The sequence below is a fragment of the Rhinolophus ferrumequinum genome, chromosome 24 (assembly GCF_004115265.2).
Source record: "Rhinolophus ferrumequinum isolate MPI-CBG mRhiFer1 chromosome 24, mRhiFer1_v1.p, whole genome shotgun sequence".
NCBI classification, from domain to species: domain Eukaryota; kingdom Metazoa; phylum Chordata; class Mammalia; order Chiroptera; family Rhinolophidae; genus Rhinolophus; species Rhinolophus ferrumequinum.
Window position 1 is genome coordinate 15,781,092 of NC_046307.1, and position 21,576 is coordinate 15,802,667.

Here is a 21,576-nt window from a genome sequence, read left to right on the forward strand (position 1 = left end):
AGATGGGGAGGGCTCAGCATTTGCTACAAATGGCTTCTTCCCTTAGCTCTAGATCTCAGGGAGGTTATGGTGTATTGGGGGCTATACATAGACCCCAGAAGGAAGAAGCCATTTTGGAGGCTCAACCCATATACTCATCCCTTCCCTTCTCCTCACCATATGAACCTTTTCTTATCTCCTGGGGGCTCTGTGGGACCAAAAGATGGTTTTCAGGTGGTCTCTGGGTGGAGAGGAAGTTTTTTATACTCATCTATTGCCTACACCCCATGCTGCTGGTTGAGCTGGGCTCCATACTGACCTGGGGTTCCGGCAGAGAAACCTGGGGCAGGAGGGCAAGAGGAGGAGCTGTCAGCAGTCGGAGCCTCCTCCAGAGCCTGCAGGAAAGAGCAGAGGCAGAGGAGGGGGGTCAGGCAGCTGTGGGGGAAGCAGACACACAGAGCTGGAGGTTGGGCTGAGGAGGGAGCCAGCTGTAGGGCAGGTCTCCCAGGTCCTGCCCCTCCTCCAGACTGGCCCCCACTGGCCCCCACTGGTCCTGCCCTGTAGGCCTGCAGGCCTTTTGCCTCTGCCACTCTCTTATCTCTGCATCCTTTCCTCAGTCTCTATGTCAGTTTGCCCTCTCTGCCTCTCCCTGTCTTTCTTGGTCTCTATCTCAGTTTCTGTCTTTATGGCTGACTCTTCGTCCCTATCATTTGTGTCTACTTGTGTTGGTCTGTGCCGCACACTGCGCCTGTCATGGCTAGGTGCTTAATAAATGTGGAATCAATGAATAAATGTGACTCTTCCTAGTCTCAGTCTGTTTCTCCTTTTCTTTCTGTCTCTGCCCTTGACCTCTATTCTGTCTCTCCTCCTTTTATCATTTGCTAGTGTCCTTGTGTTCTTCTGACTCCCAGTCTTTTTTCTCAGTCTCTCGCTATTTCTGCTTCCCTCTCTGTGTCTCTATCTCTCTCTGTAAATCTCTCGAAGTCTGTTGTCTGTTTCTTTCTTCCTCGCTGAGTCTCTTTCTCTGTTTCTCTTTTTTTATCTTTCTCTTTCTCTGTCTCTCTTTTATCCTGTCTTATGCTCTGTCTTTTATTTCTTTGTACTTGTGGGCAAGCCAGCACACAAATGCACCCTTACCTCTCTCCCTCCCCCGGCCCCTCACACACAGAGCCTTTGATCAACACTTTCCAACAGACTCTCCTATCCAGGCTGCCCCAGCTGCTCATTTCAATCTGGTATGAATTCCTGCTGAAACAGGAACTCCCTGTGGGTGGGGGAGGTGGGAAACTTCAGCGGAAAAACCTTCAGTTGGTTTGAGGGGAGTGGAGTGGGCTCTGGGCCAGGCCTCTCTTTTAGAAGTCAGAAGCCTGGAGGAGTTCAAGGAGCCCTGGAGAAAGAGGGGGACAGAGCTTGGGCTACCTTCTCCACCTCCTCGTTGGTCAGACACTTGCTGCCCACATTTCCCCAAATGCTACAGATGCTGAACCCTCACTGCCGCAAGAATCCAGGAGACCTTGGTGTATGGTGGAAACTCCAGCTCCTGGGCAGGTGCAGTTCTGTCACTGGTGTCAGGATCTCAATGCACTTCCTAAAAGGCCCCTAGAAGGCAACAAACCAGGTGGCTTGGACTGCCTTTGCCGCTCCCTAAACACCAGCTGTCTCCTTTCTCCCCGCTGGCCTTGCCAGCTTTCCCATAAGTTATCCATTAGGTCATTCATGCATTCCTTTATGTATTCATTCATTCAACAAATATTTATTGAGGATCTACTATGAGCCCATACTAAACACTGGCCTATCAGAGTGAACAAACAGACATAATTCATAAACTCATAGGCTTTCATGCCAGCAGGGGAGACAGAAAACTGACAACAAATCACACATAAAATAATGTCTAGTTTCAAATCATAGCAAGTTCTGAGAAGAAGAGGGTAATGTGCGTGTAATAGGGAAGGGACAGAGAAGGCCCCAAGAGGAAGTGACATTTGAGCTGAGGTGATAAGGAAGACAGGGCAACTTGTGTCCCCTTTACCCACACCCACCCAGGCCATATACGGGCCCTGAAGCAGAATTCTCTGCTAAACCTGGAAGCCACACCTGTTGCCTCTGCTATGTCCTCTGTGTTGACTGCCTTACTCAGCCTCAAGTTCCTTTCCGTCAAATGAGAGACTGAGTGGCCTGAAATACATGCAGGAGCTCTTAGGGAGATGGAGAAGGCTCGGGAGCGCTCACATCCTTAACATGAGGGGGGTGGGACAAACATTTCTGATTCAGCTCCAAAGTGGCTCAGATGAAATAAGCATTAGGGACCTGGTCCAGCAACTGAAACTTCCCTCCTCCCTCCATTCATTCAATAAATAGTAAGCACCTGTAGGCCAGGTAGTGTTCTAGGTGTAGGAGATTTAAAACAGACATAGTCCCTGCCCTCAGGAGTTTACATTGTTGAGGGAGACAACTATTCAAATAATCACAGAAAACAAATGTAAGATTGCAGCCATGATAAGTGCTAGGAAGAGTAGTACCTGGTGGTGAAAGCATAAAATAAGAATGTGATCTGGCCAGGGAGCAGGAGGACATCCAGAAGGAACTGAGGCTGTGCTGAAGGGTGAATACAAATTAAACAGCTGAAGGAAAGAGTTAAGAGCATTCCAGGTAGAGGGCAAAGCGTGTGCAAAGGCCCTGTGGTGAGGCCTCTGAGGATCAACAGAACAACAGGGAATTTTTTCTTTGCTGCCATTCTGATGAGTAAATTGGAGTGTGGGCATCAAGAGGGGATACAGTAGTACCTCGGTTTTCAAATGTCTCTGTTGACGAACATTTCAGTTTACAAACGCTGTAAACCTGGAAGTAAATGTTTCGGTTTTTGAACATGTCTCAGAAGTCAAACATGTCACGCGGTTTCCGCTGAGTGCAAAATCCTGAGGCCTAGCTGTCAGCTGTTTTCGAACATTTCAGAACTCGAACGGTCCGAACGGGTTCGAAAACCGAGGCACTACTGTATTTCTCTCAGTCTAACCCTGGTTCCAACCCTCCTCTGCTTTTCTGCCCTACTACCTCCCCATCACCTTGGCTGCTGAAACACCAGGCTCAAAACAGGGCTAGTGAGGAGTTCTTCAGTAAATCTGGCTCAAGTTCAAGCTAGCGCTGGGTCACGTTGCCTAGACAAATGGGAAAAAGACTCACGTTCTGAAGTCCCTGACTACCAGGTGCTCCTCCCCACCACCATCCCTTCTCAGGTCCTCCTTTTGGCTTCTGATCCCAACAGCTGTTGTCTTAAGCTCTGAATCCAGCAAGTCAATTCTCCCTTCTCAGGCTGTAACCCAGGACCCGCCCTGCAGCTGTTCCCAGCCTCGGCACAGAGGAGAGAGAGGCCTTTGGGTTTCCCCTGGTCACCGCTCTGTTCTCTTTGATGGTACCTTTCCCCTCCCACCACCCTCCCCTCCTCTGAGAGACACTACCTTTTCTCTCCCTTAGTTTGGGCAGTCATTCAACAAACAAACAGATAGCAAGTTATTTTTTATGCTTATAAAATAATGCATGCTCATGATAGAAACATGAGAAATAGAGAACAAAATTTAAAAGAAAAAGCACCCAGAATTTCACAACCCAAGGAAATCACCACTAACCTTTTCTTAATATGGAAAACTTCAAATCTATGCAAAAATAGAGAGAGCGGTATAGTGAACATCTGTGATCCCACTATTTGGCTTCAACCAACTCTCTACCTCGCTTTACTTCTATTTCCACCCCATACCCCCTTGAATTATTTTGAAGCCATCATATAATTTCATCTGAGTCTTCACTATCTTTAACAGACAATTCTTTTTTTAAACACATAAACGCTAAAAATATTAATAAACTAATAATACATTCATAATAAATATTAATAAACGAATATAATCAAATGTCCAGTCAGTATTCACATTTTCCCAATTATATATCTCTCTGTTAAATTATTTGCACACTTACCCAAATTAAGGCCCACATTTTATATTTGGCTGTGTCTCAACTCTCTTAATATTTTCACATGTATCTTTCTAAACCTTTTTCTTTATGGAGTCAAGCAATATGCATAGGCTTCTTTTTTTAAAAAAATCTTATGCACTTAAATAAATTGTTTATGAATTTGTTCACAGACTATTGAGTACTTTCATTCCCAGTAAACTGGTATATTTCTCCCCAGTTTTTTTCTCTTTTTAGTAATTGAGGTCATACTGTCTACTGGCATTGTAGCTTATTTTTTTATCTTTGCAATATATTACAAAAATTTTCCCATGTTAGTAAAAAATTCTTCAACACTCATTTGGTGATTGCGTACTAGCCCAACATTTGGACACACGTGTATGTGTTTAAGTGCTGATGGGGTTCTACTACATTAAAGATACATATGTGCAGTGATATTTATCACAGTCAAATCCAGGCCGTTGTCAGGAGTGTCTGTCCCAGATTTCTCGTTTTAAGCCTGATCACAGGAAGCATTTTACCAAAGCACGGCCCCCAACCCCCATCCGCACCCCCAGTATACCAGAATGCAAATTCCTTAAGGCAAGGACTGTATCTGTCATCTCTTAAATCCTAGGGCCTGGCACAGGCACTGACACATAGTGGGTATTTGGAAAATGGTCAATTAGATGAAGTCTCTCTCCTCCACGTTTATTTTTCATTGTTTCCCAAATCCTGGAAGAGTCCCCTATATCTGCTGCTGGCTCTCCAGGGCCTCTCTGTTGAAGCTCAGTATGTTGTTGTGTATAAGAGCGTAGGCTTTGGAGTCACATTAAATCTGTTTCCGGTTGCAGCTCTGCCAGTTACTAGCTGTGTGACTTTGGGGAAGTTTCTCAACCTCTCTGAGCCCTGATTTCATCTGCTGGAAAATAGGGATAATCATAACACTTACCTGTAGGTGGTTCTGAGGCTAAAATAGAATATATATATATATATTCCAGCAGTTAGCCCAGTGCCCAGAAATAGGAAGCTTTCTGGAAATGGTTCAAAAAGTCTCTCCCACTCCACTCATCTCCTGCCCAGTTTCACAGAGCTGACATCCTATCCGTGTGCTTGGTCTCCAGCTTTCAACCATTTCCCTAGAATCCTCCTTACAGGCCTGCCCTTCTGCTCACCTTTACTCCCTTAACACCACTACCCACCTCCACATGGTGTAGTCCTAACCTGGGGTATCTGATCCTGTTGTCTACCCCACAGCCCCAAAGCCCTTCTCCCGGCTGCCTCACACCATCTGCTGTCCCCAGCCTATCCCCATTAGGCCCTTCACCTAGGACAGAGCCTGCCTGCCTCAGCCCTGCGCCCTCAGACAGGCCCCAAGAGAGCTCAGTCAGGCTGCAGGTCAGGACTTCTGGATTTTCATGGTGACAGAGACATCCAAGACCTCACCTCTGGGCTCTTGCTTGTCCTCTCACAGGAGCAAGAGTGATCTTTAAATACTTAAATCTGATCACAACGACCCCCTTTTAAACACTTCAGTGGCTTTCCAGAGCTCTTAGGATGAAACCCAAATCTTCAGTGTCTGCTGTGCAGCCCCAGCCCCTGACACCACCTCCCCTCTGTGGCAGCCACACTGGCTTTCCCTTAGTCCTTTGGACTTACCACGCTTCTTTCAGCCTCAGGGCAGGTTTCTCCCCCTGCCTGGAAAGCTCTCTCCCACACTACACCTTTTCCTAGATAACTTAATTTTGCCCCTCATTTTTTAATTTTGAAATGTGTCAATCCTCTTGAAAAGTTGAAAGAATAGTATGATGAACATTTGAATACTCTTTTTACCTAGATTCATCACTGTTAATATTTTGCACACTTGTTTCTCTCTCTCTCTCTCTCTCTCTCTCTCTCTCTCTCTCTCTCTCTCTCTCTCTCTCCCCTCCACAGTCCTTTTCCATTCATTCAGGCGACAAATATCTATTGAGGAACTTCAGTGTGCCCGACGTGGCCCTTAAGAGTCATCTAATAGACTGTGTGTGTCAGGGTGCTTTTCCTTCCCCTCAAAAACGGAAACAATGTGATCCTTAAAAATTCCAAAAAAGCATGGCAATAGTCACTATGGGAAAAACCCAAGTTAGGTTGGAATCGCTTAGGGTTCTTTCACAGGTTAGCATTTTTCACAATTATGAATCACTTCATGTTTTTCTCAACGCTTAGAGCATCTAAAGATCTTAATTAGGTGCCGCAGTAGGAAGCAGACAGTCCTGCCATGCGGAACTCGGTCTGCTGGTGGAGCAGACGGTACCACAGTAAAGTGGGACCACAGCTGCTGCAGGGAGGCACCTGACCCAGCCTGGGTGGGCTTAGGCTAGGGTACCCTCTGACAAATTATGTTCAGGTTACCAAGGCAGAGGTTGGCTGGGAACTGGCACGCTAGAGGACAGGCTGTGCTGTAAGAGAGAACTTGAGGAATTAGGGAAGGGCCTCAGAAAAGGTTTGATGGTAGACTGTTTGGGGGGAGGGGACGGGCTGCGGGTGTTCTTATAACATAGGAGGGACAGGTTCTTATGTGGTTTTTATCCTGAGGGCTTAGCAAGCCTCCCTGCTCCAGGGTCTCCTGGGGCCTGCTGCCCCCACTTCTCTCAGTTCTCACCCCTTTCTCTGGTCTGACACATTCCCTCCCATTCCCTACCTTCACTGCCCTGGGGCGAGGCCCTGACCTCCCTCTCTGTGATGGTAAGTACTCTCTCTCCGGAGGGGATGTCACCCATTATCCTGCTCTACCCTAAGGGCCATGGTGGCTGTGACAAGTGTCTGAGACCCTAGAGAGCTGGTTTGGGGGACTGACCAATGGGGGTCTGGCTTTGGAGGTATAAACTACTTCCTACATCACTGAAAGGGAGCAGGTCTTGGGCATGGGGTGGGGTTGGGGTACAGGATCTGGGAGCTCTGGGATAGGACAGGAGGGGCAGGAGTTGGGCTGGCCTGGGAGCCTGTGCTCACGTCCCACTCTCTCTCTAGCTCCCAAAATGGCGATGAAACCGGCACCTGGCCCAATAACCAGTTTGACACAGAGATGCTGCAAGCCATGATCTTGGCCTCCGCCAGTGGTAAGTGCTGGGATGGGAGACCTGGGGTTCTGGGGACATCCCACTGCCACCATACCCTGAGGCTGGCTGTCAGCCTGCATGATTTCTCCGGATCTTTCAGATGGACTCATAATTGTAGAACATAAAGCCAGGGTGAGGAACCCCTGAGGGATTCGGGGACCTGGGACACCCACAGGGTCCTGAACAAGGAAAGACCCATTGAGGAGATGTGGGGGTCGTGGTTAAGTCTCGCTCTGGAGGGGAGAGCAGCAGCCCAGTCCCAGCTCTGCCACTTCAGATCATTTTGATAGATCAATTTGCTTAATCTCTCTAAACCTCAGTTTTCTCAGCCAAGAAAATGGGGGCAGCGACCTCATAGGGCTGTGGTGAGGATTAAATGAGATGGTACCACAAAGCACGAAGTGCCGGGTCTGGCACATACAAGCCCTCACTCCACACTCCATGGACATGGACAGGGATCCTCCCCGCAGAGAGAACACACTCTGGATATATGAAACCCCTTCTCTTTTTTGCTGCCCCCACCTTCAGAGCAGGATTGTGGTATTCCCACAAGTCCAACAAAGAACTTCACATGGACTAGAGAGTCGGTTGATGGTTGTTATCCCTAAAGAGTCACAAGGGTCCTGAGCAGCGGAAGCAGAATAGTGTCATTACTACTTAGGAGCACAGGCTTTGGAGGCAGACCAACGTGGATTCAAATCCAGGTACCCCTATTTGTGAGTCCTCAGACAAGTTACTAGACCCCTTTGGGCCTCAGTTTCATTGACTAGGGAATGGGTACAATAATAACAGTTCTCACTGTGTGTTGTGAGAGCCTAATATCACAGGGCAGGGGCACACTATGTAGCGGCTAAAATTGACTATTCTTTTTTTTTTTTAATTAGGGAATACTGGGGAACAGTGTGTTTCTCCAGGGCCCATCAGCTCCAAGTCATTGTCCTTCAATCTAGCTGTGGAGGGCACAGCTCAGCTCCAAGTCCTGTTGCTGTTTTCAATCTTTAGTTGCAGGGGGCACAGCCCACCATCCCATGTGGGAATTGAACCGGCAACCTTATTGTTGAGAGCTTGCGCTCTAACCAACTGAGCCATCCGGCTGCCCCTCTGGCAGCTCAGCTGCAGCTCATTGTCTTCAATCTAGTTGTGGAAGGTGCAGCTCACTGGCCCATGTGGGAATCGAAGCGGCAACCCTGTTGTTCAGAGCTCGTGCTCTAACCAACTGAGCCACCTGGCCACGCACTGATTATTACCTTTATTGACCCAGAGGGGTGAGCAGAAGGCAGAATTAGAATAAAGCCCCTTAATAAGGACTGGCTTCTGGAGCAGCAAATCCTGGGTTTGTGTGGAGGCTGGCGGGGGATTAAGGCACCGGCCTTACATAGGGAACAGCGAGCCCTGCCCTCCAGCACGTCTGGTCTGGTGGGCTGGTGGGCAAAGAACTAGGTAAAACCAGAAGAATAATCACCATAACCATGCCCGTATATCACCCCGGGCACATGCTAGACAAACTTTACAGGCCTCATGTCAGTGAACCCTCTCAGCAGCTCTGCAAGGCAGGTCCGATTTCTTACATTTGACAGAGAACTAAGAAGTCCCTTCTCCAAGGCTGCAGCTTGGTGATCTACCCCGCCCGACTCACATATTCATGCCCTTTCTGCTATAGTGACCATGTCTGCCTTGAGATCCAGCCTCAGTTTCCCTTTCAGCTGCAGGTCTAGAGGCTGAGCTCTTATTGTCCTACATCGTTGTCCCAGATTAGGGATGCCAGATAAAATACAAGGTGCCCAGTTACATTTTAACTTCAGATAAATAGTAAATTATATTTTAGCATAAGTAGGTCCCAAATGTTAGTACTGGGACATACTACACTAAAAAATTGTTCATCGTTTACCTGAAATTCATATTTAACTGGGTGCCCTTGTATTTTTATCTGCTAAATTTGGCAGGCCTCCCCCAGACATCTGTGAGGCTGAGTGGGGCCAGGCCTGTCTGTGGCTGGTGAAGAGAAAGGGGGAAGTGGCAGAGGCGGCTAGCCTTCCCGGACAGAGCCGGGCCCAGGTCTGGGGGGCTGTAATTCCAGAGAGGCCAGATGCTGAGCCTGAAAGGAGGCAGCTGGGTCTGGGGAGATGCCAAGTCGGGTTCTTGTGGGAAGTACAGACAGTCAGGTATATTTAGCGCTTGTGGCCTTGAGCCTCAAGGCCAGGAAGCAGGCTTTTTAGCCTAAATCCAGATTTTAAAAACAGAAATGGAGTATTTATGGCCCCAAACCCTCTCAGAAGGTCCCCTGGGTCACTGCAGGCTGGCTCCCCTCTCAGGGCTCCCCGCCTCTGGCCCACACAGGACCTGACCTGAGTGTAAGCCTGGGCCTTGGGGAAGGGACCCTGAGGGTAGAGGTGGCAGGGGCAGGCCCTACTCTCACTTTCACACCCACTTCCCTGCCCTGGAGCCAGAGAGGTTCCTGGAGGCCAGCCAGCCAGGCCTGTAGGGCTGCTGAGGGGGGTTAAGTAGGAGAGAAAGTACACTTGGGAGGCTTTTTAAATAAACATCTCAGGGAGGAGGTGTGCTCTCAAGGAGCCTGCGGTTTGCAGTTCAGCTGGCTGAGATCTAGCTTGACCAGGCGACCCTGGGCTACTGTAGAGTTGCTGCCCTCAGCCCTGGGATAGGGAGGGCAGGAGGCGAGGGGAGATTGTGGTGCCTGGAATTGCTTTCCCTGAGGAGTGGCTGGCGTAGGAGAGGAGGCCGGCACCACTCCCAGGCCAGAGGATGCCTGGGTTTTCTTGCTGCAATTCAAAGTCTGTTTCTTGGACCAAAGGAAAACCCTGGTCCCTGCCCAATGTGGGTCTTGCGGGGGTAGAAGAAAGGGCCATTGGAGAATTGATTCTACAGAAGGTCAGAGCCCGCAACCCAACTTCTCCCCCTCAGATTTACAGATAGAGAAACTGAGGCCTGAATCATGCCTGGCTTCCAGTTACCCAGTCAAGCGCTTCCAGTCTTTCTGCCTCATTTCTTCCCATTTCCTCTTCCTCCACTCTCTCCTCCCATCCCCCAGCCTCTGAGCTCTCCCCGCTAGCCCCTAAATCACTCTGGAGTCCTGGCTCTTGAAACCGGATCTGGCCTCCCCCGCCCCCAGCCCCTCCATTGCTGGGCTGGAAGCGGGAACTCAGGGGGTGGGGTGGGGGCCGAGCAGTCCAGGACCCGGCTCCCTCCTGGAGTCAATTAGGGGAAACAGAAATGTCGGTGGAATGAAAGGGTTAGGGGAGGGGCCCAGCCTGGGGAAGGAGAGAAGGAACTGGGTAGCTGCTCCCTCCCACCCAACCCCTTTTCCCTAGCCCCTGAAGGCCCTCCAAGCCAGGGGGTTGGGACTTGAAATGGAGGCGGCAGAAGCTGGAGTGCTGGAGTGAGGAGGAGGGAAGACCAGGCTTGTCTCTCCTTTCCTTCTCTTATGCCCCTCCTTCCCCCCTCCTGTGCTGTTCTTTGAAAATATTTCCTGTCTCTCTATTTCTTAATCCCTGGTTGGTTTCCCAGGATTACTCAGCCTCTCCGGCTTTAGTCACCCTCTCTACCCACTCCTAGGGTCTGGGGTGGGGGTGGGGAGTAGAGGGAGGCCGGGAGGAAAGCTCTTCTGCCAGCTAGGCTGGGGCTGGGCTGGGCATTCCTGGGGCTTTAACCTTCCCACTGCCAGACGAACTCAGGCCAAAACTCCCGGTTCCTCCCCCACCCCACTCCACCCCACCCTGTCCCCCAGTAATGACACACGGGATGATGATGATGGGGATAGCAGCAGCTCACATTTAGTGAGCACTTACCAAGTACCTGGGCACTAGACGAAGCACTGTCTCATTTAAGCCTCACAAAAGCCCACTGAGTTAGGAGGTACTTCTGTACTTCTCTCCTTTTAATGTGCATACGCATCACCTGGAGATCTTGTGAAAATGCAGATTCGGAGAGTGTGTGTTTCTAACAAGCTCCCAGGTGATGCTGAGCCAGGGTAAGAATTTGTAGTTCTTTGGACCCCAGTGGGAAGTTGGGCAGGACGCTGTCTTTGCTGTCACCTGGCTGACACTGAAAGCCCAGTCTACACTGTACCTGTTGTGCAGGGTGTCATGCGGGGTCTCTGGTCCCGCTCCCCACATAAGAACGCAGGACATGGTGAGGCCAAAAAGGAACACCCATGGAGCCATCGATAGGGGAGTCATAGCACTATAGTCTCTCTAGCGGCTGGGTTGGAGACACAGGAAGCAGGAGCCACACGATCCACAACCTGCCGTCCACTTCTCTCTGCCAACCAACCCCACTTGCTAGCTGCAGTCCGCTCTTGCTAGCTGAGCCACCATCTTCTTGCTAGCCCCCATTTGCTGCTAGCGTAGCCACAGCAGTTATATTAGTGGCCAGTGGCTCACTGGTTACAGCTGACGGCCAACTAGCCACAGCTGATGGCCATCCAATCACAGTTGGCCATTTACTACCTGAGCCAGCACCTTTCCACGTGAGGCCGAGAGCCTGGAATCTGTACTCCTGGCTCTGTCCCCACAGTATCTAAGATATCTGGTCCTGGGACCATCATCTTCTCAGCCTCTTAGAAGACAGCTCCCAGCTATGTTCTCTCCCCCTCCTTTCCCCTCCTCAGAGGGGTGCTGAGGGCCACACTGCTGCTGCTGCTGGAACTCCTAGGCCTCACCCCTGCTCCAATCGGTGCTGGCTGGTATGGCCTGGGCTAGCCTTTTACCTTCTCAGAGCCTTGCTTCCCTCATCTGTAAAGTGCAGATAATACCACACACCTCACTGGGTTGTTGCGTTCAGGTTAGAAGCCATCATGCACTGCACCATCGAGCAAAGTGCTTGGCACAGAGTGGCTTCAATGGCTGTTCTAAAATAAAGGCCTGGAAGAGCGCCCCCTCCTGACTAATAACAGAACTATTAAATACCTACTCTGTGCCAGGCACTGGTTGGCGAAGGAAAGGAGGATGCACAAACCGTGGTGGCAGGTCCCCAGGAGCCCACAGTCAAGTATGGAAAACAGAGAGGCTCCCATGGCAAGGATTTGAGAGCAAGTGTCTCAACCCTGAAAGAAATAACAGCTAGCATGTTTTAAGCCCTTACTTTAAGAGAATAGGTAAAGGAGCTCTGAATCAAACTGAGGCTGTCATTCCAGAGCCCCGGACCTATCCGTTGTATGCTCAGCATGGTCAGGACCAGGTGCTCTGCAGGCATTCATTAACCTCGTGTGCTGTAAGAATGACTGCTGCCGAAGCGAGTTTAGCCTCTGACCTTTCTGTGTCTCTGCAGAAGCCGCTGACGGGAGCTCCACCCTGGGAGGGGGCGCTGGCACCATGGGCTTGAGTGCCCGCTATGGGCCTCAGTTCACCCTGCAGCATGTGCCCGACTACCGCCAGAACGTCTACATCCCTGGCAGCAATGCTACACTGACCAACGCAGCGGGCAAGCGGGATGGCAAAGCCCCGGCAGGTGGCAACGGCAACAAGAAGAAGTCGGGCAAAAAGGAGAAGAAGTAATGTGGAGGCCGGGCATGGAGCCACAGGGCTGCTTCCCCCCAGCCAGCCCAGACTCTCCCTACCTGGACCCGGACCTCAGATTTCCAGGGCTCACCCCCAGGATCCTGGTCAGGGCCCAGGCCATGCTCCCCTTGGGAAACAGAAACAAGTGCCCAGTCAACACCCCTCTCTCTGCCCCCAGGGGATTGAATATGCAAAGGGAGTTCTGCTGGGAACCCCCATCCAATCAATTGCTGTGCCCATGGGGGTAGTGGGGGTAGTGTAGCCATCATTTATCACACCCCATTTAGTTATAGCGGAACTCCTCCATCATCCAAATTCAGTGAGATCCACTGCCTCCCCCGCCCCATCCCATCCCCCTCTGCTCCTTCAACAGCTCCTCTTTCTTGTGTAAGGTAGTTGGGGTGTGGAGGTACCTGGTGACCTAAAAAGGCTCATAGTTCTGAAGAGTTGGAAGGGTATCAGGACCTCTTGGTCTCTCCTTCAGTTCTCACACTTCCCCCAAAGCATGGTTTGGTGCCAGTGTCTTCACCACCTTCCTTCCAGAGCCTGAGACCAAGCTCAAGTTCTGGGAGATATGGTCACCATGCCCGTGGTACTGATGCTTGCTGGATTTAGGGAGGGCATTTTGCTACCACGCCTCTTCCCAATGCCCTAGGGACCAGTTTTTGTTTTGTTTTGTTTTTCATTGTTTGATGTTACCACTGCATGCTGTGACTTCCCCCTCCCCAAACAAGAGACTCCATTGCATGTTCCAAGACAGTATGGGGTAGTGAGATAAAGAAGGAAAGGGTATGTATGTGGAGGGGGATGGACAAAGCTTGACCCATCAGTTAACAGGGTCTTACAGGAGGCTCTGTACGACTCCAGGGTACTGACCAGATCCCCAAATTCCAGCCATAAACCAATCACCGGGCTGGACCCTCATTCACCACATATAGGGCTCCGCCCAGGCAGCCAGCTCTGGGCTGAGCTGCCAGCACCAATGGATTTAAACTGGCATTACAGTCCAAGGAAGCTCTGAGTAGGTTTGGGACCAGGTCCCCTGGAGAGGTCAGAGGGGCCTCTGTGGGTGCTGGGTACTCCAGAGGTGCCACTGGTGGAAGGATCAGTGTGCGTCCCCCACCCCCGCCCCAGCAGGGAGGGCCAACTAGGCCATTCTTAGCCCTGGGTTGGGGAGGCAAGGGGCTAGAGTAGGAACCAAGAGGACAGAAATTCTCAGCCCAAGATCAGGCTTCTCCAGAGAGCCCCCTGCATTCCCCAAGCCTCTGTCCTTTACCTTTCCAGGTGCCATTTCTACTCTGTGGCCACTGCCCAGGCCCTCAGTCCGCCCCCTAGTGGCCAGAGCCTGGTTAAAGTCCCCAGTGCCTCCTTGTGTATAAACCTCCCCTCTGCCCACCCTACTTCTACCCTCCGGAGTCCCGTTCCTTAAGCGGGGCTACGTGAGAACCCCACCCCAGTCCTTACAGTAGTGTAGAGCCCCCTCCCTTTTTCGGCTGGTATAGAATAGCCAATAGTGTAGTGCGGTGTGCTTTTCCGTGATGGCGAGTGGGCAGCGGGCGGCGGGCTCCGCGCAGCCGTCTGTCCTTGAATCTGCCTGCGGCGGCCGGTGCTGTGTTTTGTGCTGTGTCCACGCGCTGCGGCGACCCCCTCCCCGGTACTGACTCCTATAAGCGCTTCTCTTTGCATAGTCACGTAGCTTTCCACCCCCTTCCTGTGTCTCACGCAAGTTTTATACTCTAATATTTATATGGCTTTTTTTCTTTGAAAAAATAATAAAAATGTTTCTTCTGAAAGATTGAACGTTTCGGTGTTAGAGATGGCGGCTCCTGGCAAGTGTGGGTGAAGGGATGAGCTGAGAGGTGCATGCTGGAAGAGCGGGATCGGGAGGCGAGTGTGGTGTGTCTTGGTTTTGGGTCATTGCTATGAGTCTGTATGAGAGTCCACTATGGCTACGTATGCTTTCAACACCGTTGTGCGTATGTAATAGTGCGCGATTGACTGTAAGTGTGCTGGTGGAACTGTATACGGTTTGTGTAATCGGCTTTCGAGTGCGTTGTGGGGGAGGGGATTTCTGAGCGCGGCGTGTCAGCGTGCCATTGAGTGCTTGCGGCTGTCTCCGTTGCGGTTCTAAGCGCCAGTCTCCAGGCAGAAGAGGAGACCCCGGCGCGGGGGCGGACGCGGGTTGGCGCCCGGCAAACAGCGCTACAGAGGGGGCGGAGGATGTCTCCTTAATGCCCACCCCTTCCCCGCTGAAATTACCACTCCGGAGCGCCCGTGCAGGCTGCGCGGGAGGAGGGGGCTCTCATTTGCCCGCTCTTCTCTACCTCCGCTGCCTAAGGGTTTGGGGAACACGGCGGGAGTGGGAGGGAACGCCGAAGGCGAGTCTCCGAAGGCCGGGTCTGTAGGTTAGGACTCAATTTCCCCACCTGGAATTCACCTTCCCGCTTGCCTCTCCGCAGCAAAACCAAGGAAATTGGAGGGCTCATCATTTTCTTGTCCAGGGTTGGATGAGGGTGGTAAAGGGGAATAAAAGGGCAAACAAATTAGATAGCCCGCAGACCCAGATCGCCCTCCCTCCTTTCTCTCCCTCTCCGTGCTTTTCCATTCACTCGTCGGCTCGCCCATCTCCCCGCCTCCTCTGCCTGCCTCCTCGAAGCACAGTGGGATTCCGAAGTTGCAGCAGCCAGAGAAGATGCAAGAGGGGGAGGGAAGACCCGGAGGGGAGGAAGGACAGAAAGGCAGACCCATTGGGGTTATCAGGGAGGGGTCAGCGAGGGTTTGCCCAACCACAGGGCTGGAGGAGGCTTTCTCTGGGCTTCCTCTGCGCGGGAGCCTCTGAGAGCCGGGTCACGCGTTCAGCTCGCTCCTTAAGTCTGTTGTTATGGAAACCAAGCCTTCCAACTAAGCATCTGGGGGCGACTTTCCTGCGTGGGAGAGAGGGTGGTCTGTGCGGTTGCTGAGATGGAAGCGGGGTGTTGTTTCTGAGAGCCAGGCTGCAGAGGGCGGGGAGCCCAGCGCCTGGGTTCTATTCCAGGCACTGGCAGAGCCTGAGCAGCTGTGGTTGGTCCTCTAATTGGTATGTGTGCCTATAAAGCGCTGAGCCAGAAACGCGTGGCCTGAGGGGAAAGAGGAAGCCGGCAGCCCACTCCCACATCCCCAGCCATACTGGTGAGGCAGCTGCCCAGGCTCCAGAGCTATTTAAAAGGCTTTTATTTCCAGCTCCAGAGCCTGCCCAAATGGGTTTGTGGTCCTCTCCAGGCCTCTCCCTGCCTATTCTGGGCCTGCTCCTTGCTTGTAGGTTTCTTTGTGGAGGTCGTAACATGCTCAAACAAGTATGATTCTGAGCAGCAAGTCATCCGGAGCACGACTTCTGGCTTCTGACCTCTGCTGGGCAGACTCAGGTTTCCACCTAAGTTTAAGCCCCTCTAGTCTGGAACGTGGTCTGTGGCCACTAAAAGGGGTGAGGGTGGGGGGATGAGAGTCAGATGTTTTCCTCAGCAAGAGGCACAGGTGGGGCAGGCAGGGGAGGCTCAGTTGGTTAGAGCGCTGGCTCTGGGCAACTGGGGTTGCCGGTTCGATTCCCACATGCGCCAGCCAGCTGCACTCGCCACCACTAGAATGCAGTCAATGAGCTGCCACTGAGCTCCCAGGTGGCGCAGTAGTTTGGAGCCCGTGCTCTCAACCACAAGGTTGCCTGTTCGAGGATGGTGGGCTGCGCCCTCTTCCTCCCCCCCCCCAAAAAAAATAAGATTAAAAGAAAAAAAAGGTTAACAACAACAACAAAGAGGCATAGGTACTGCCAGGAAACTGTGCCATCTGGGAGTGTGGGGAGGTGGGGAGCTAGAACTAAGAAAAGGGTTCCAAGCCAAGAGGCACATGGAGGGGCAGAAGCCACCCCGTGGTCATCATTTCTAGGTCTGCGCCCACAGTGTCTGGCACATGACGGGCACCTTCCATTTTTTTTGACAGTGATTTGTCAGGTCAACCAGGGAGTCTGCCGCAGGCAGGATATGACGGAGGGGCCCGGATGAGGAGAAAAGAAAATTGCTCAGAAATTCACACAGGAGGCTGTAAGGCAGTACTGTTTCAATGCTTTATTAACAGTTGGAAACAAACCCAACAAACGGGAGGTGATGACATCCCAGAAGCCCAAAAGGCGAGAGAGAGGTTTGCATTCTGTCCCTTTTATTTATTTATTTTTTATTAAATGCATCTTAGCAAAAGTAGGTTAAAAAAGAAAGGGTCAAAGCCCCAGATGTCAGCAGGGAGAGAGAGGGGACTGAGGGCATAGCAGGCCCTCACACCAGTCTTCCCAGGAATAGCTCAAAGGAACTGTTCTTGTCCCTTCACACACAGGCTCTAGTAACCAGAACCCTTCTTCCTGGCCTCCAGGCCGCCCTGCAAGTGCCCTGAGGTCTCCCCTAAGTTCCCCCTTGCTTTAACAACCATAGTTCTGGGCCAAGCCCTAACAGTGCCATTCCCCCCCACTACCTGGGGGTGGGAAGATGAAAGGAGCACGAGGAGGGCAAAGTGTCACCTTGAGCCAGAGTCTGAGCTTCCTGTGGCGTGGGCCACAAACAGCGTGGCTTGCCCACTGTTCAGGAGAGAGCAGGGTACAACATGCGGGGGCACTTCCTGTGCCCACTTCCCCAGTGTCCAGTTAGCATCTGTACATTTGGCTTGATAAATATATTAAATTTATAAAACACTCTGTGGTCTCAGAGCTCCCACTACTCTTAGGCCTGGTTCAACTCAAGCAGAGAAGAGCTTCCTCCTGCCCCAGAACTGGATGCTGGAGAATCTGCATTGGCCTCAAGGGCCCAGAAGGCCGCAGGGCTGAGGTGGAGGTCCAGGATGGAGGCCTGTGGGGAGAAATCCCACGGATCCTGAACCTGCCATCAAAGACTCTTATATATGGAAGGGAAAGGGGGAAGGAAGAGTTTTCTTTAAAAAACAAAACAAAACAAAAATCTCATACAAAAATAGATCCATTTGCAAAACAATTTCTCAGCCAGGAGGCTCCACCTCCCATTTCCTTGGAGACAGAGGGTGAGGTGTTGGGATGGTCACAGGACAGCCCATACTCCAGATGAGATGCACCAGAGCTCTGGGGAGGGCACGAGGAGGGGCCATGGCTCCGGAGCCTGGGGCTGGTGCAGAGGGCCAGAGAGGCAAGGGCATAAAGCATGGCAGCAGGCTGGGGCAGGGCCCACAATGTCTCTGTGCCCTGCCTGCCCACAGGCTCTGGCCTAGGCCACAGTGGAACAGATAAAGGTGGTCCAGGTCCTTTTGGTTTTGGGAGGAGGCCTATCTTGGGAAGGGGGAGTAAGGGTGGGATTTACTCCCCACTTCCTTAGAAGCAGCTCCCAATGCCACACAGCTAGTAATAAATAACAATAGCCAGGAGAAGAAAGAGCAGAGCAGAGGTGACAGCAATGAAAGGAGTGATATAGCTCAAAGGTTCATAAGCCCCATGCTGTTCTCAGGGCCAGAGAAACCACAAAAGAAAAGCACAAACCCAGCAAGATTGACCTATGGGAAGCCCACTAGAAGTCAGGGGCTGAGAAAGCAGGCGGGGCCTTGTCCGAAACAGGCCTCAGGGTAACAGAGAGGAGACACTTGGGGTTAAGGCAACAAACACGGGGCCTGCTTTGGTAATGCAACAGCCAGGGCTGGCTGGGCTGGGCTCAGGCCTCCCCACACTGCCCTTTCCTTCTGGCCTCCCGGCAGCTGAAGCTGTGAGTGATGGACAGAGAGCAGCAGGCCAGAGAGAAAGACGGGGTGAGGGTGGTGGGAGCGGCTACCCCACAGGAACACCTCCATGACCCTTTAGGCACATGCTGCAGGGCAGGACAGTCTGGGGCTCCACCGAGGGGCCCAGCTTAGCTTGCGCGGCCAACCAACTCCTTGTTTTCCTCAAGGATTGTGGGGACTCCCTCACTGATCTTGGGCACCTTGGTAGCAACAGAAGTCATGGCATCGTCCTTGGTCAGCTCCGAGGCCAGCAGAGACGTGACCGCACACCCGGCCTTCCTGTTGGCTGCAAGAGAAGACATAAGAGATCTCATCTGCGGAAGGACTGGATGCTAATCCCTTTCAAACTCTAGGGCAGACATTCAGCCAGAAGCCATGCAAGTGTGGCTGCTCTGTCTGGTTCACAGAGGCCCTTATTTTGAAGGAGGGGCAGAGATCCAAGAAGATGTGGAAGACACCCTTGGGGGACGTGGGGGTGCAGAGAGTATGGTGCAGGCAGGAGAGTGAGCTGTGCTCTTGCTTTCCTGTGTGAAAATAGTCCAAAGGTTTGAATACAGCTAGATAGAACAGGGTTCAAGTGTTAGCTATGTAACTTAGAGAGAGATGAAGTACTCAAAATCGGTTTTCTCATTGTAATGTTTTTGGAATTAAACAGCTCAAGCTTAGTAAACAGTATTATTTTTGTTTTCTTGGCAGTTCCCAGAAAGCTCCTTGGCCAAAACCATTTTCAGTCAGCCCTGGGAGGTCGTCCCAAGCAGAGGAAGGCCTTCAGCAGGCCGCCGGGGACTCCTGCGGAGGAGCTGCAGCCAGCCATGCACTGAGATCACATGCCTGTCACACTCTCACGTGTTCCACCAACCCTCCTCCCTCTCCCCAGATGCCCACATGCCCAGCTTTCTCCCACCTCCTCAAGGGCAGCAGCGATGATACAATGCCAAGGCTGTGTATGTGGCTGGGGGAGGGGTAATGGAAGTAGGTTGGGGAAGGTGGAGCTGGGGTCAGGGGTGGCCAGAAGGGGCCCCTACGAAGAAACCTCAGCCGAATAGGCTAAGGGATTGTGAAGCTCCCAGCTGTCATCCTGAACAGGAAGAGAAGAGCCAATCAATCCATGAGTTTCTTTCTAACTGCTGGGAGCCACCCCTGAGACTCTCATATTCACTAATGGAATCCAGATTTACAACCCCAGTACCCTCAACAAGGAGGCAGCTCCTTGGGACCGTGCCCATCTCATGCTGTCTGCTTCTTCCCATGCCCTGGAAGCAGCATGGAGAGGCCACATGGACACAGATTTGGCTGCCTGGGGTGAAGGAAGCCAGACACAAAAGGCCACATATGCTATAACTCCATTTCTATGAAATGTCTAAAATGGGCAAATCCATAGAAACAGAAAGTAGATTAGCGGTAGCCAGGGGCTGGGGGAAGGGGCGTGGGGAGAGATTGCTGATGGGTATGGGGTTTCCTTTTGGGATGATGAAAATGTTCTGGAATTAGACAGTGGTGATGGGCGCACAACCTTGTGAATGTACTAAAAAACACTGAATGGTATACTTTAAAAGGGTGAATTTTAGGCACGTGATTTATATCTTAATTTAAAAAAGAACCCAGCTTGCTGGGCCATGGGAAAGCTGAGTGGAGAAAGCCGTGCCTAAGCTTTAAAGCAGCGGGGACCTAGCTCTTCTCCACGCAGACTGCAAGACCAGGGCAGCCGTGGGACATGAGCAGGGAGGACGAGTGAACAGAGCCCCAGAGCACCTCTGCCTTCTCTAGACCTGCCAGAAGCTTTAGGGAGGGCAGAAGCCAAACAGGGTCAGAGGGCTGTTAGCTTCTCCGCAGAAACATGACCCAGGGCCACTGTGTTCGCACGGCCGAGGCTACCCATAGGTCAGCAGGGGCACACAGATGCCCACAGGTTACCAACTAACTCACAGGTCTCCTCCTCCTCCTCCACCAGGGGCCCCAGGGATTGTCTAACAAGACAATCTAACAAGAGGAGAAAGGATAGTGAAGGCCCTGACTGACAGATACAAGGCCCACCCATCTGGTTACAGGTGGAAGGTGTTTCTACTCTTAGTTTCTACTCTTTTCTGAAATACTACCTTCTCTAGTCCCTACGTCTCGTATCTGGAAAGACAGTGGCTAATGGCTAACTTTATTGCTCCTTTGAATTCAGTCTCCAGCAGTTACAAAATTCTGCAGCTATCTGTGTGTGCATGTGTAACTTGAGGGGTATATATCCGCTGAAATAACTGCGGGCTCCAGACCCTGGGAAAAAGAACACTGGGGCTTCAGGGACACGTGTCCTGGGCAACAGGGGAGAGGTCGGAGTTCAAGTGTGGCATGTCTTAAGCTGCTTCTCTCTTTGATTTCTTCCTCTAGACTCAGAAGATACCAGTTGTACCTAATCAAGCAGTGTTTCTCGATTATTCTAGATTCAGAAAGCTTCTGATGCATTACCGATTTCATACGAATCAGAAGTCTATGGTAGGTGGGGAGAAGACCAAACTTCCGGTTTAAGCCAAGAGAGGAAGTGCACTAGGGCCGGGCACGAATTGGCCTAAGGGCAGCATCAGAAACGAGAAACTCTTGTCAGAACTGGGAACAGAATCAAGGAACCGGTCTTCCATTCTGTCTTCAGGGCCACAATGAGGCTGAATAGCTGGAACAATCCAGAAAAACTGACCTCTCCCCCTCCTTTCTCTAGTTTCAGTACTTGTTAACACTATTGAAAAGTAGCCATAAGAAGCAGATACATATTTTGACTATAGGGGATCACGGAGGATTATTAAGTCCTAAGAGAACAGTCCCACAAACTGGGGAAAAGGGAACAATTTTGAGACATTGGTCAAAGCTTTCTGAGGCCAGACTCCTAGAAGTCAGAGTTGGGCAAAATCAACCATATAACACCAGGATAGACGAATTAACAAAGGTTAATGGTTTGGAAAAAGACGTTTATAAAACCCAGGCTAGGAACTACTACTAACGAGGAAGTGCTCTTGTTAATAAGCTTCCTTAGGGAAGAGGAAACTAGGACAGATGGGGCAATCATTACCATCCTGAAGAACTCATTATTGTCTAAAACTCCGCTAATTATAATTCCTGTCCTATTTTCACAGAAGTGGAGGGAGAATAACTGGTGGTATAGGAAATACTCTTAACCTTCTATAGACAGATGGTCATCAGAAAGCTCCCTGAGCAATTTCTCCAAGTCCATAGCTCTCCTTGCTGGAAGGTCTGAAAGAATATTTCTGGCCTACACAGAAGAGTCACTATCATTTCCTGTCCCATCATGTACG

At 51.3% G+C, this 21,576-nt stretch overlaps 2 protein-coding genes across 28 annotated transcripts in view; one reads left to right on the forward strand and one right to left on the reverse strand.

The window, feature by feature from the left end:
* Nucleotides 1–14,322, forward strand: part of LOC117016578 (protocadherin gamma-C4) — a 152,751-nt gene extending 138,429 nt beyond the window's left edge. For all 26 annotated transcript variants that reach the window (XM_033095987.1, XM_033095974.1, XM_033095971.1 and 23 more), the window contains 2 exons: nucleotides 6,928–7,016; nucleotides 12,300–14,322. In XM_033095987.1, coding sequence (XP_032951878.1) covers nucleotides 6,928–7,016; nucleotides 12,300–12,526 — 316 coding nt within the window. In that variant the 3' untranslated portion in view covers nucleotides 12,527–14,322. The remainder of the gene's footprint in view (nucleotides 1–6,927; nucleotides 7,017–12,299) is intronic.
* A 2,286-nt stretch (nucleotides 14,323–16,608) lies between these two features.
* DIAPH1 (diaphanous related formin 1) overlaps nucleotides 16,609–21,576 on the reverse strand; it is an 86,977-nt gene continuing 82,009 nt past the window's right edge. The window contains exon 28 of one of the 2 annotated variants that reach the window (XM_033096109.1): nucleotides 16,609–18,569. In XM_033096109.1, the coding sequence (XP_032952000.1) occupies nucleotides 18,412–18,569 (158 nt within the window). In that variant the 3' untranslated portion in view covers nucleotides 16,609–18,411. The remainder of the gene's footprint in view (nucleotides 18,570–21,576) is intronic. The other variant, XM_033096110.1, reaches the window with a different exon arrangement.